The sequence below is a fragment of the Nuphar pumila genome, chromosome 12 (assembly GCF_984573655.1).
Source record: "Nuphar pumila chromosome 12, dmNupPumi1.hap1.1, whole genome shotgun sequence".
Lineage (NCBI taxonomy): Eukaryota > Viridiplantae > Streptophyta > Magnoliopsida > Nymphaeales > Nymphaeaceae > Nuphar > Nuphar pumila.
In genome coordinates, this window is record NC_143260.1 from 38,087,736 (window position 1) to 38,102,360 (window position 14,625).

Sequence of the window (14,625 nt, forward strand, 5' to 3'; positions counted from 1 at the left end):
ACAGGGCCTCTTTCTTAGAAGGGATGAAACAAATATGTCCATGAGAAATATGTGATAGGACAAAGTAATAATTGCAAAAAGCAACTTTCCTGTTAAAATTGGTTCATAACCCTCCCCTCATGGAGAGAAGCATTTTCCCTCTAAATTGGACCTTTCAAAGGAAAGAGTCTTCCCTTGAGTGGGAGTGTAACAAACTTTTAATTCTTCTGCATGAGTTTGCTTGAGTTAGTTACTTTTCTCAGCGGCTAATATGCCATTAAGACAGTAACAAATTTTTAATTGTCAAATAGGGCTGATAAACGAGTTGAATGAGCCGAGCTTAGGCGGTTCGGGCTCGGCTAGTTAGGGTACACCCTTACTCGGGCTCAGCTGCAAGCCAAGCTAGCTGTTCTTAAAAGATGTTTCTTAAGTTTTTTTAAAGCTTGATAATATAAAATATATATATATATATAATATGTGAATATACAAATATAATATATGTAAAACGAGCTGAGCCGAGTTTGCTATGTTCATAACTGGTTCATTTACCTAAATGAGCTGGCTCGTGGATCTGCTCACTGAGCATACTATGTTCGTAGACGGCTCATTTACTTAAATGAGCTGGCTCATAGCTCTGCTCACCGAGCTCACTTTATGTGCCAAGCCGAGCCGAACAGCGGGCTGCTCTTCTTCATGGTATGATTTTCAGGACATGTTTGGATGCACCTATTTATCTAGATATGTGGGATAATCTCGGAACCTGCATTGAACTCCGCAAAGTGATTTCCCAACACTACCATTCGGGGTGCATCCAAACGGCACCTTAGATGCAACCACTTGCATGAACCTTGGATTAGATGGGGTGGTGAACTGCATGTGATTTGCGAAGGCTTGAATTGCCTCGTTGAAGAGAGGACTCTTGTTGTCTTGCTTTGTAAACCATCTGACTTGTTAGAACCAGTGTGATAAATATCGCGATATCTTCGTAAATATCATGAAACTATCAGACTATTTTGTCAGCTGTTTAAAACACTTTAAAAATATCATGGCGCATTTATTTTTCTGAAAATATCAGTTTTTTCTTGAGAAAATAGTCTTTTTCTTATTTAATATTGTTTATTTATATATATATATATATATATATATATTTCCTAAATTTTAAAAATATTTGTGTTTGTCAAGTGTCAGAAAAATGGTGAAAAATAATTTCTCAAGGGGAACTTTTCGGCCGTTATTTTGCCATTTTAACTTTTATCAATAAGGTCAGTGACTGTTTGTATTGTAAACTCTGCAAAAGGCCATCTAGTGCTGAAAAGGCATCACCGCCATCCATCATTGTCATCGCCACCATTCATTGAATACTCAAATGGGGCCTACACCGTCCATCGTTGTCATCCTCACCGTTCGTTGTGGGGCCCTTCCTAGCAAAGTATGGTTGACTTAGCCATGTGCAGGGGCACGATTGGCCACCGACATGTGAGTAGGGGTGTCAATGGGTCGGGTTTGACCCAGACCTAACCTGTACCAAACCCTACACGGTCAAGGTTTGGTGATAAATAGAAAGCCTGATTAGAATTCGGGTCAGACCCGAAGAGCCCAATTAATACATGGAGCCGGGTATGGTATGGTATGTAAAATTTCATATCAGACCTGGGCCCGATCCGTACCAAACCTTACAGGGTGAAGGTTTGGTGATAAATAAAAAAGGTTGGATTAGAATCCGAGTCAGACCCAAAAAATCCAATTAATATATGGAGTCGGGTATGGTATGCAAAATTTCATATCAGACCTAGGCACGACCCAAGTTCCCACTATGATCAGTAATTTTTCATTGAAAAAAATGTAAAAAATATTATTTTACCGGGTATGGTTCATGTAATCCTTATAGGATTCAGGTATGGTTTCTTTTATGGTGGGTCCGATTGAATCGAATCCAAACCCGGTACCATCATCTCAAATCAGGTCTGGGTTTTAGTTCCTCTTGGGTCCGAATAAAACCCAACCCATTGACTCCGTGAGTCAGGGATCCAAAGGCCTTTTTTATGAAAATTTGTCAGAAAAAATAAAAAAAATGTAAAAAGAAAGTCATATTCAAAATTGAAAAAAAGTGTTCTTACGATGTTAATATCGCGTAATTTTTCGGAGATAATATCTGCTTCTGAAAATATCGTGATATTCTCAAAACACTGCCGTCCTCCCGAGTCCTCCGAGCCGACGCGGGTCGACCAAACCAAAGCAGTGCCTCGTAAAATGAAGAGTGATAGTGGGTTGACCAACAGGAAAATCCAACAGTCAAGTTCTAACTTTAAAATGCTGCCTGTTCAAGATAGAACAAGGGCATTTTGTTACATTTACACGTGTCGAAACATTATTTGGGACGTAATTTATAAGATGATTATTTGATCAAGAGATGTTATTTTTTAGGGTTTAAGGGTTTTTGTTCCCGGGGGAGGTTTTGGGTTTAGGCTTCCATTTCGGCCTCTTCCAGACATCTCTCTCTCTCTGCACCCCCTTCCCCACCCCCCTCTTCCCTTTGGGCCTCTGGCGGCACTAGCGATCGTGGTGCGCATGCCTCTGCCCTAAGGTTCTCTCTCTCTCTCTCTCTCTCTCTGCACCCCTTCCCCACCCCCCTCTTCCCTTTGGGCCTCCGGCGGCACTAGCGATCGTTGTGCGCATGCCTCTGCCCTAAGGTTCTCTCTCTCTCTCTCTCTCTCTCTCTCTCTCTCTCTCTCTCTCTCTCTCTCTCTCCACGGCGGGATTCGGACTGGCCATCCGCCATTCTGCTGCCTATCTGGCGCACGTTCCTGGTCCTGGTCTCTAGGTCTTCTTCTTCTTTTCAATTTTTTTTTCAAAATGTTTGATAAGGTCTTGATTTTAAGGGTCTTGGTTTTAAGAGTTTGGATTTTAGAAGTTTTATTTATTTTTAATTAGCATAATGTATTGTTAGGGTTTAGGTTTTTAATTTAGATATTTTTTGAAATAGCATAAATATTTAATTAGGGTTTTAGGGCTGTGTATATGTGTGTGTGTTTTTTTCATTAACATTAAGTATAAATAATGAATGCTTGATTTTGGTTAGAATATTAGGGATTTTATTTGTTCTTTTTCAATTAGCATATAAGTGTGACTTTTTTTAGGATTTTGGGTATTCAATTGTATTTTTTTCAAATAACATGAATATATAATGAAGGTTTTAGGGGGTTTTAGCTGGTATTTTTTTAAAATTATCATTAAGTGTGATTCCATTAATAAATGCTTACTTTTGGTTATCAAACCCCTAAATCTTTAATTTTTGTTAGGATTTATGTCTTTTATTTTGGTTTTTCAAATGACATAAATATTTAATTAAGGGTTTTGTTTTTTTCAATTAGCATATTTATAATGTGATGTTTGTTAGGATTTAAGGTTTTTATTTGTTTTTTTTAGCATGCAGTGAATGTTTAGTTTATGGTTTTAAGGGGTGTGGGGTGTTTAAATACCATTAGGCATGATTCTATGAATATTATGTGGTTTGATTTTGGTTAGAATATTAAGTTTTTTTATTAATTAATCATAAATGCATAGTTTATAATGTTTGTAGGGATTAAGGTTTTAGTTTGATTTTTTTTAAATGACATAAATGTTTAGTTATGGTTTAAGGGTTTTTCTGTGTTTTTTTTTCAATTACCATTAGGCATGGATATATGAATATTGCAAGATGTGATTTTGGTTAGAATGTTAATTTTTTTTATCACTTAGCATAAATGCATAATTATGTTGTTTGTAATGATTAGTTTTGATTTATTTTTTAGAATGATATAAATGTTTAGTTTATAGTTTTAAAGTTTTTGTGTTTTTTTATTACCGTTCGACATGAATCCATGAGTATTGTGTGAGCATAAATGAACCATTTATGATGTTTGTAAAAAATAGGGTTTTGATTTGGTTTTTTAAACATATTGTTAGTAATTTTCCCTAAAAAAATATTTTGTTAGTAATTATTTTTTCTTTTTTACTTTGTATTTGTGCACACCCTAACTTAGAATCCTGGCTTTGCCCCTGGTTTGATGGTGGTAGTGGTGCAGGTGTTACCCGAAGAAAAGAATAGAGAGAAGATGTTGGTCCTCTTTGAGACCCCAACGGGGTTTGCTCTTTTTAAGGTGTTAGATGAAGGGAAGCTGTCCCAAGTGGAGGTGGGTGTCAATCAACCAACCCTTCTCTCTCTCTCATTGGGTTTATTAATGTATTCTTGAATGCATACAAACCCTTTCCTGCCTTCTTCACCATGTTTCAACTATGTGGTCTTTTTCAGGACATATGGAAAGACTTTACATCGTCAGAATCTGCTAGAAAGGTCTCCCTCTCTCTCTTTCTCTCTGTTTTCAATTTGTTGGTTCGATGGGGTTCTCTTACTCCGCCTTGTTGCCTTCTCTAGGTTGTGAAGCTAAAAGCATTTCAGAAGTTTGAGAACATCCCGGATGCGTTGAGCTCCGCGACCTTGCTCATCGATAGTAAGCCGAGCAAGGCTCTGCGCAAGTTCCTGCGTGCACATTGTGTTGGTGAGGAATTGGCTGTTGCGGATGCGAAACTTGGGAACATGATAAAGGAGAAATTGGTAAGCTTTTTATGGTGCTGTCTTTGATTCACTTTTTTTTGTCTTGTTTTCAACTTTATATGTTCATGAATTTGTTGGTTCTTTCAGCAAATAGAATGTGTTCACGACAGTGCCGTGATGGAACTGATGAGGGGTGTGAGGTATCAGTTGAATGAACTTGTTTCAGGGTTAGATGAGCAAGATTTTAGTCGGATGAGTTGTGGTCTAGCACGCAGCCTATCAAGATACAAGCTAAAATTCAGCCCAGACAAGGTGATAATCACTATCTGAAACCGGATGCTTTGTTTAATCACTACATCGAGCACAGTTGTTCAATATTAATTCCAGATATTGCTCATCTTTCTGTTATTTTTATGCATTTTTGGGGACTTCTGTCTAGCTTTCTCAATTTTCTGACCTGTTAATGTTGGTTCTTGGCTTATTTGATGACGCTGCTATGCTGTTCACTCTCATGGCTCCTACAGAGCCTGGAAGTTCTCATTTTGGTTTGTTAAATAGGAAGGGGAAATGCTTCTAAGTGGGTGATATAAATTTACAAAAGTATTTTTCTGCATTGCAATGGGCATGGGTGATAGCTATAGGAACCTAATCTCAATTTTATCTGCACTTTGTGTTCTGTCATACTTTATAACTTGCAGAAGGGTTGGCTATATGTTAATAATCCTTTATCACCTCTTTTGTGTGTTTGTAGTTGGATACCATGATCGTTCAAGCTATCGGCTTATTAGACGATCTTGACAAAGAGCTTAATACTTATGCCATGAGGGTACGTGAATGGTATGGTTGGCATTTTCCGGAGCTTGTAAAGATTGTTCAAGACAACATACTCTATGCCAAGACAGTGAAGCTCATGGGAAACCGCTCTAATGCTGCAAATCTTGATTTCTCCGAGGTAAGAGATACCATATTCTTGCAATGAGGCATGTAAGTTGTTTTTTGAGATGTTCATTGTTGTTTATTTCTGTGTTTTTTCCAGATATTACCTGAAGAAACTGAATCGGAGCTGAAAGCCGCAGCTATGATATCAATGGGTACAGAAGTCAGTGACCTCGATTTGATCAATATCAAATCCCTTTGTGAGCAAGTATTGGCTCTTTCAGAGTATAGAGCTACACTATATGATTATTTGAAAAATAGAATGAATACTATAGCCCCCAATCTAACTGCCCTTGTTGGGGAGCTCGTTGGTGCTCGGCTTATAGCTCATGGAGGTAGCTTGTTGAACTTAGCAAAACAGCCAGGAAGCACTATCCAGATTCTTGGTGCTGAGAAGGTGTGTTTCAACTCTCAATAAATGATTTTGATTTAATGTTTGAAGATTTTACCTTGTGTTCTAATCTGCTTAGCTGCAGCATACCTTTTTCCTTTTGCTAGTATTGGGTGCTCTTTTTTATTTTCTCTTCTTATCCTTTTGTTGGTATAATTAAGACTCTGTTTCTGATGATTGGTTGTTTTGAACTTATAGTGGAATTTCTATTCTGTGGGGATTAAAATGTGAAAAAGAACTACATAGTGTTGAGCACAGCTTTGAATATTTCCCTAACTTGTTTAAGTGTTGGAAGCATTTTCTCCTTTTGCTTGTCATTAACATTGTCATATTTTGACTCCATTTATTGCTGAAGCGTGTAAATTGTGCTCCTCTTTCTATCCATGTTCTGGTTATATTCCTGCATTTCCCCTTGTCCTGTCCTCTGAGGCTTTTCAAGTTTTGTCAGCCTTATCATGTATAACTTCTTAAGAGTTATGCACCATACTATATCTTGCTGCCTGATTATCCGGCAGAGGGCTGATCCATGTGACTGATTTCTCTTATATATGCAGGCACTCTTCAGAGCACTCAAGGCTAAACATTCAACACCAAAATATGGATTGTTGTTCCATGCCTCTTTGATTGGGCAAGCAGCACCCAAATTCAAAGGTAAAATCTCTAGATCTCTTGCTGCAAAGACCGTGCTAGCAATCAGATATGATGCACTTGGAGAAAATCAAGATGCTTCTATGGGGCTTGAAAACCGTGCCAAGGTGACTTACATTTTCCAACTTCACTTCCAATATCAATTGTTCAACCATTTGCAATGTATTTGTCATTTTTTCTGAGGCATTCTTCAAACTGTTATTCAGATTGAAGCGCGGTTGAGGAATTTGGAGGGAAGGGAACTGGGATCTTCAGCTGGATCTACAAAAGGGAAACCCAAGATTGAATTCTACAGCCAAGACCGTAAGAAGGGCTCTGGTGCACTATTAGCAGCTGCCAAGGTCAGTTCTCGCTTTCCATTTGCTTCATTTTCCTGTCTGCAAACCCATGGAAATCTTAGCAAAATGTTATTTTTATGGTAGTTAAATAAGTAGTATTCTCTTCTGTTTTTTTCCTTTTTGACAGTTAAGCTTGGGGTTATCTCCTTGGTAGTTCAAATGGTTAGGGTAGTGCAAATTTGCCATCCAGCTAACTCATTGGCACCTTCACCTGCAATATTTAAAGTGTTTCGTGTCTTTAGACATCCTCTGATCATTGTTAAACACTGCACCCCAACCCTAGGAAAAAAAGAAAAACAAAATGGAAAAAAGAAAAGGAGTCATGGAGTACGTGGTGAGTTTGATTTTTTGCAGTTCTCATGGCTAGAAGGCTTCTTTGGATATCATGCTAAGGATCATCAAACTGTTATTTAGTAAGATTTCACTGAAGTTCTCCAAATGCAAAGTTGGTTAAGCTTGAGCTCTGCTGCTTCATTCTTCCCCCTATTCCTAAACATGCTCTCAAAAGGAAAATGGAGACAAGCCTGCTGATCCTGATGACCAATTCCTCTGCACAAAATAATGGAGTTGCCACACTTTAACGGTTTAACCGAATATATAGCTTATATTAGCTTGCTTGATGGTTAGGTCATCATTCCTTCCCTCCCATCTCAATCCTGCTCTGCCAAGGGTAGACTTGGCATAATGCAAGACTGTGTCTGTTAAACAGTCACAAATATCGGTATCAGCTATATCTCGGCGAGGCTATTTCTCGCGATATTATAGGTTTGGTGATAGATCTCAGAAAAATCTTGGGGCTTAAAAAATAACAAAAATAAGTAAAAAAAATATCACGTTTAGAGTCTTTAGACAAAAAATACATAAATAATAAAAGAAATAAGTAAAAAATGTAAAAGAAAGGAGAAAAACATATTTAAAATGTAAAAAATAAATCAAAACAGTAAAACAATTTGATAATATCACGAGAATATCATGATATTCTCATGATAATATCATGATATTCTTATGATAATATCATGATATTATCAAATTGGCAATATTTTCAAAATATCGCAATGTTTTACCTATGCTATCGTTTGCTGAATTTACGGTGATAATATCACGATATTTTGAAAATATTACCGATATCTGTGACTATTTTATTAAATGAACATCATGGAACTACTTGACACTAGCATGACCAGATTCACACAGAATTTGGATAGTTATGCAAAATCTTGCAAGTCTTTTAATGTAGTAAGAAAATTGTCGTTCCCCTGTTCTCTTGTAAACTATCAGACATGATTTTGATGTTATCTCCCTTGTACATTAGCTTCTAATAACTCTCTCTCTCTCTCTCTCCAGACCTATAATCCTGCATCAGACTCTGTTGTGGGGAAGGCAATGGAAGTTGAAAAGGAGCCAGCAGATGAGCAGATAGAGGCTCCCACAAAGAAGAGGAAACATGAAAAAGTCAAACAAACGGAAGAAGACACGGGAAGGGAGACAAACAGCATGAATCAAGAACGGAAAGATGAGGAAATGCCAGAAAAGAAGAAAAAGAAGAAAAAGCATCAGAAGGAAGAGACCACAAAGGTTGAGGATGTAGCTCCTCTGAAGGAGGAAGAAGGTGAGAAAAAGAAAAAGAAGAAAAAGCATGCTTCATCAGAGGATATTCATACTGCCAAGTCTGAAGAAGAAGAGGGTTTAAAGAAGAAAAAGAAAAAAGATCAAACTGCTGAACCAGAAGAGGAAGAGAAAGAAAAGAAGAAGAAGAAAAAGAAGGAAAAGAACAGGGATGAGTGACCTTTTCAGAAAACTTATACGAACTAGACCAAGAATGTGGCATAAGTTGCAGTTTGCTGTTTTTGCATTTGGTATGGTGCCTCCAGTTTTCTTGGATGATGCAAAGTCTAGATGCCCCTGGACACTAAGTTTTTATTATATATAACTTATCTGTTCTTCATTTTGTAGTATGTTGCTTTTTTGCGTCGCCCAGTTTTCATTGGGCAGAGATTGTTTTTGAACAGAATGAGCATGTTATTTTGTTAAAATCTGTTAAAATCTTTTCACAAGCATACATATCATGATATCAAAACTGGCTCTATACAATCATCTTGCTTGCTAAATACATCATCAGAGGAAAAGTGGCAGAGAGACAAGAAGCAAATATCAAGATGTAAAGCTTTCATTTCCCCCTACAAGAAACAACCGAATTGTAATCTACGAGCCGTAGCAACGATGAATTGATACGCTGACTTCTACCGGTTATGCAACACAGTGTCTTCCTCATAGCCACCAATTAGGGTGGGAGGCTCAAGGTACAGAGAACAAGTGATGGGTGGTCTCGAGAGATTCTTGAATTCTTTTATAAGAAAAATTGCATCATATGTTCAATGAGGAACTTGGTGGCATGCCAAAATCAGTTTCAAATTTGTTCATGGTTTGATCATGTCTTCCAAGTCTATTGAATAATGCTTATTTATCTTTCGTTCAAAAATTGTGCTCTCCACTCACTATGGAAGCCACCCTTCCACTGGAGCCAAAACTCTGACCACAAAAATGGATCTCAGGATGAACTTTTGTTATTGACAACAAGGAATGTTTCATCCTCAAATGCGATCATTGTGGACCCTGTACAATGCTGTTTGAAAACACGAGGGAATGTATCTACCACTGTTACCTAAGCCACTTGGGTTTTACTGAACCACATTTTGCGTTGATCTCTGCTTGCTCATTCAGATTTTTCTAATTTCTTAACTAAATGCCTTTGAGAGGATGCCCCAGCCAAGAGCTGGGTCTGATCGTGCTCGAGTTGATCAGTATTGATCTGAGACGGGATCCATTACTGGGTCCATATTTACATTGTCTCCTTGTTAAGCATTTTGTGGACTAAAGCAGCTGTGTCTCCACAGGCTCTTAATTTATGGGAACTACTACAGAGGGGCTGATGTATTTGAGAGAACGCACCATGGGCATTTTGTTGGATGTACGTTTGGTTTGAAAACCAAGTCTCAGCAACTTTCTCACTCTCATGCATAATGGTGATAGTTTCTTTGATAGTGGTAAAAGAGTAGTGCAAGTGGTAGGTTGAAACTGGTGGAATGTGTTCTCTCCATTTTGTTGCTAATGCAACTTTTTTACATTGACTATAATTTTGTAATAAGTTGGAGTGGGATGATCACTCCTAAAGTGGAATCTGCCAAGAATTACCTGCCTGATTCTCTCATCAACTTTAGCTGGTCAAGGTCTTCTCCAATTCCACCAATCAGGAACACGTTTTACAAGGAGATGCAAAAGTTGCAGTCTCAATACAGGAACACGTTTTGGTTTTTCTGCATTTCATAGGAAACTGGTTTCCAGCAGGATTGTTTTGGAAAACTTGTCACTTTCTGGGGTCTTCTGATTTTAGTCCTACAGCTTGCCACATGAATCACAAATAACATTGTAATTTAAAGGTAATCACTCTGAGGGGTGTCTGACTTGGGTATCAAGGTTAATTTGGTGTGTCTGACTTGGACGCTTATTGGCCTTCTGAGGGGTGTTGATCTCTCTGTTTGCATGGGTCCCATAAGAAGCTTGACAGTAGTTGCTCCATTCCTCTCCTAACTGTTTGAAGTAACTAATAAGACTGATTGGCCCTTTAGGTGTTTTTTTTTATAGCGAAGCTACATGTATGGCACAGATGGGCCCCACCTGAAACTAAGTTTCACTTAGTTAACGTAAGAAAAACTAGAATATGTAAGCAAAATATGTAAACTAGTATGAACCGAGATTTTTTAAAGGTTTTTTGCAAATCTAACCCTGCATATGCATTCGCGTGGTCCATTTGCTTGAAATTGACTATTGAAACATCTTAATCGGATCAAGAAATGTGATTTTGTATGCTTGAATATTTACAAAAATTCAGAACTGTTGGTTTTCCGGCAGCCTTAAAAGATCCTTCTTATACATCGTAATCGGATGTTTTAAGAGTCTGTTTCTATAAAACCAAGCATCTAGATTGCATCAGTACGGTGGAATTTTAGAAAAAAAAAAGCCTATGAAAATTTCAATGCATACCAGTTTACATATATGGGCTTCCTGCTTATTATCATGGGTTAGTTTCTTTCATGAACGTCATGAATATTCTCTAGTTTATTCTAATTTAAATTCAATTTTGAAAATAACAGAGGGCTTTTGCTTAGAGGTGCTGCATGAACCCTGTACACACCGCGAAAGAGGGACTCCTTTGTTCTGCTCATACAAACGCAGTACACACTGGCGATGCAAAGACGCCCTGAGATAGCAAACAAGTTCCATGACCCCATTGTTCAGCCTTGTAGTTTTATGTACACCTACCGGATGGACCCAATTCAGACCAGGCCGTCGTAACCAGACCTCGGTCCTAGTTCTACTCCAAATTTGGAAGGTAATTTGAGCAGTCAGATTAGGACTAACCTGAACCTAACCTCTTTAATCTCCAGTATGCAACAACTTTTTGCTGGTTTGAACTTTGAACAACCTTACCGGGAAAATGGCGATTGCCAGTGATAGTTGGACCCATCACCAGTCTGACAAATATCGACAATATTTTTCAAAAATACACAAGGAATTGGATGGCTGTTTTCCGGTAATTATCAGCAGAAATCAATTTTTATTTCTAAAATTTTCCTTTGTAAAACTAATTAAAATTTGTTTTTTTTTTATTTAGTTTTTTGCCTTTTTGCCAAAACATGTGAGATTTAAAAAAGAAAAATTCAAAATATCACGTTATTTTGGCTCTTGATATTTATAAAAAAAGGGCTTATCACTATGTCCATCACCCGGGCCTCACAGAAAAGAAATAAATAAATAAATTTAATTGGATTTTATATGATGACTGAAGAAACCTTAGCGAGAAACTAAATACAAACAGCACATCGTTGTGAGCTCAAACATATTTAAGAAGAGAAATGATTAGGTGAGCCTCTAGTGTTGCTGTTCATGTGCACCAACCTTAAACTGTCCAACCAAATGATCGGATGATTAAAAGAAAACCTATAGACGTGATCTACATGGTTTTCTAAGCAAAAAACAGGTTTTGGATCAGGTTATTAGGATGTGTAAGAAACTTTTTCAAGGACTTCAAAAAATCAATGGTCCTCAATGCACACAAATTTTACAAATCAAGAAAAAAAAATACTTTGATTTGAAAACTATGATCCCTAGTCTGCAAACCATACTGAACACATCTATAAATCATTGAGGGAGAGAGTTTTAATGGATTAGGATTATCAATGCATTTTTTATGATTAAATTTTAAAATTTAGAATTTAATGTGATAATCATGGCTGGTCCAATTAGGCCACTCCTACCAAAGTCGATAATGACAGGAATTATCTTATCAATGCCACATTGTTTCAAATAAGCCGTTTTCAGTCCCTATGATAGGGAAGACCAAGCCTCAGATTTGGGGAAGTCCTATAATAAGGCAAAGATGACTGTTGCCAAACCGCATGCTTCTCATCTTGTGCAAGACAACCATTAGGCTTTAGTGCCCAAATTTTCTTGTTTCTCAATAACAGTTCTCATCTTTGTGCAAGACACCCATTAGATTTTAGTGCCCATTTTTTCTTGTTTCTCAGTAACAGAGCACCCCAAGTTACCCTGTATATAAGAACATGAACAAACATACAGCTTATTATTTGGAACTTCCAAATTTCATAATTCAACAAGCATCCAAATGGAATCAAGTACAGGGAGTATCACATCCATGTTTCAACCTTTTGAATATGCTCAAAATAATGGTGGCAGGTGAATGATCCTTATAGTTGCAAACAAAGCCATTCAACAGTAGGGTTTTGAAAATGTCTAACTTTTGCATCTAGAAAGAACAGGCATGACCCAGAAAAATTGGGACTTCATAATCCAAGGAAACTCTCAAAGCTCTGGTATTTTGGCTCCCAACAAAGCTCAGCACGCGTTTTTGAGTTATTTAACCTCTTCCCAAGGGGGCCACTGGTACCTGCACATTAGGTACTATTGAGACGCTGATTCTTTTCAAGGTTTTCTCTTCATTTGATAGGCAAGATTTTCAAGTTAATAAAGGAAATTCCTCATGTGAGTTTTGTGGTGGAATAGCTATTTTCAGAAGAGGAAGAAATGAGAAACACATGCCAGGTGTACAAAAGGAAAATATCAAATAAAACTACGGAGTGTGAAATTAATGAATGATCATACCTGTAAACCCTTGAAAAGTTTTACCCAACTTGTTGCACCTGTTCATAAGGTCCATTATTTCTTTCCTGCGGAATAGCAAGAGTTGGATGGGTCTGTGATGAAATACTAGTGCAAAGAACAATGTCACAATGTGACTACAACATATGCATAAGCATACAAACAAGAAGCCACTAATGGGCAAAAATAAAATAAGCACCCACAAAGGATCAAATGATAAACACATACAATATGAGAGAGACGACTTAAAAATATAAAGAATCTTTTATTGAAAATGCTTCAAAGAGAATTATAAATAAGTGGGGCAAGAACCCTTGTTTATACATATATTGGAAGCAAAGGGGCTTCCATAGAGTAGTTGGGAGCCCCCTCAACAGTCATATTTGTGACTGTTGGAGAGGATCCCAACGGCTCTTATGAGGGCCCAATCTAATATTTTTAAAAAAATAAAGAAAAACTAAAAAGACAAAAATAATAAGAAAAAAAATATCTCTAGTGAACATGGGTATTTACAAGTAAAAAGACTAATTTGCCTCTAGTGGGCATTACAAAGAACATAAAGAATATATATACGGTAACCATATATTTTAACACCCTCCCTCAAACTGATGGTGAGATCATCGAAAGTTTGCTTAGAAGAAAGGAGAACCTAAAGGATGGTAAAACTTTGGTGAAGAAATCTGCAAGATGGTATTCTGAAGTGACATATAGAAGTTCAATTGTGCCTTGTAAGAATTTATCTCGAATATAATGACAATCAATCACAATGTTTTTTGTCCCTTCATAGAATGTATGATTATTGACAATGTAAATTGCACTTTTGTTGTCAAAAGTTCAGTTGTGGTGGTGATCATAACCATGTATTCGGGTTCTCTGAAAAATAAAGACATTTTATTGCTTCTTACATCTCCAAAAAATTAATGATTCTCTAAGAAAAACACAATAATTGTTAAATCATATGTATTAATACATATATATATATTTATAAATATATATATGTATTAATATATATATTAGACTATAATACCTGATAGGGGTATTATAGTCTTTTCATAATTGTTTTTTTCTTTCTTTATTTTTCACTTTCTTTTATTTATTTTGTTTTTTATTTTTTATTTTATACCATTTAGGGGAGGGGGGGGGCAATGGTCACAAATGTGACCGTTGGAGGCTCCTAACGACTCTTTGGGAGCCCCATTTTGGACTCCCTTTTGTCCTATTCCTTTTTGTATAAATAGGGGTGAATCCCCCTGTATTCTATAAGCCTTAGTGCTCTCTCTCTCAATAAAGAGATTTTATATTTTTAGCTTTGTGCTTTTATTAAAGCTTGTGTATGTATTGTCCCATAATGGACTTGGCTATTATCCCCTTTGTGTATTTGTCCATTGTTGGACATTGTGAATGCTTTTTAGCATTCTTTATCTTTCTGCATACTTCGTTACATGGTATCAAAACCATTCGGTTCATAAAAAAAAAGGCGTGATATTCATCTTTACATTCATTGTCTTTATTCTTCACACACTTTGGTGGCATCATGAAATCCAAAATCGACATATCCTTCAAGCTCAATGGAAAGAACTACATGATGTGGGCATCGACAATGGAGAACAACCTCAAAGGTA

General features: G+C 37.0%; 2 protein-coding genes across 5 annotated transcripts in view; one reads left to right on the forward strand and one right to left on the reverse strand.

The window, feature by feature from the left end:
• Positions 1-2,424: 2,424 nt before the first annotated feature.
• On the forward strand, positions 2,425-8,903 carry LOC149820748 (putative nucleolar protein 5-2). Of its 3 annotated transcripts, none has more exons than XM_089983181.1 (10): positions 2,425-2,563; positions 4,036-4,151; positions 4,271-4,312; positions 4,394-4,573; positions 4,661-4,825; positions 5,265-5,465; positions 5,550-5,846; positions 6,395-6,595; positions 6,695-6,829; positions 8,171-8,903. In XM_089983181.1, exons 2-10 carry the CDS (start codon positions 4,074-4,076, stop codon positions 8,609-8,611), a joined length of 1,740 nt encoding a protein of 579 aa, XP_089839307.1. In that variant the 5' UTR covers positions 2,425-2,563; positions 4,036-4,073; the 3' UTR covers positions 8,612-8,903. The 3 variants fall into 3 exon arrangements, with proteins under 3 accessions (XP_089839307.1, XP_089839305.1, XP_089839306.1); XM_089983179.1 differs by having other exon boundaries at positions 4,044-4,151; XM_089983180.1 differs by having other exon boundaries at positions 2,559-2,669; positions 4,044-4,151.
• Positions 8,904-12,470: 3,567 nt separating this feature from the next.
• The window catches only part of LOC149820749 (uncharacterized), a 41,558-nt gene continuing 39,403 nt past the window's right edge, over positions 12,471-14,625 (reverse strand). For both annotated transcript variants that reach the window (XM_089982424.1, XM_089982423.1), the window contains exons 8-9: positions 13,007-13,071; positions 12,471-12,791 (exon numbers count right to left, since the gene is read on the reverse strand). In XM_089982424.1, the coding sequence (XP_089838550.1) occupies positions 12,688-12,791; positions 13,007-13,071 (169 nt within the window). In that variant the 3' untranslated portion in view covers positions 12,471-12,687. The remainder of the gene's footprint in view (positions 12,792-13,006; positions 13,072-14,625) is intronic.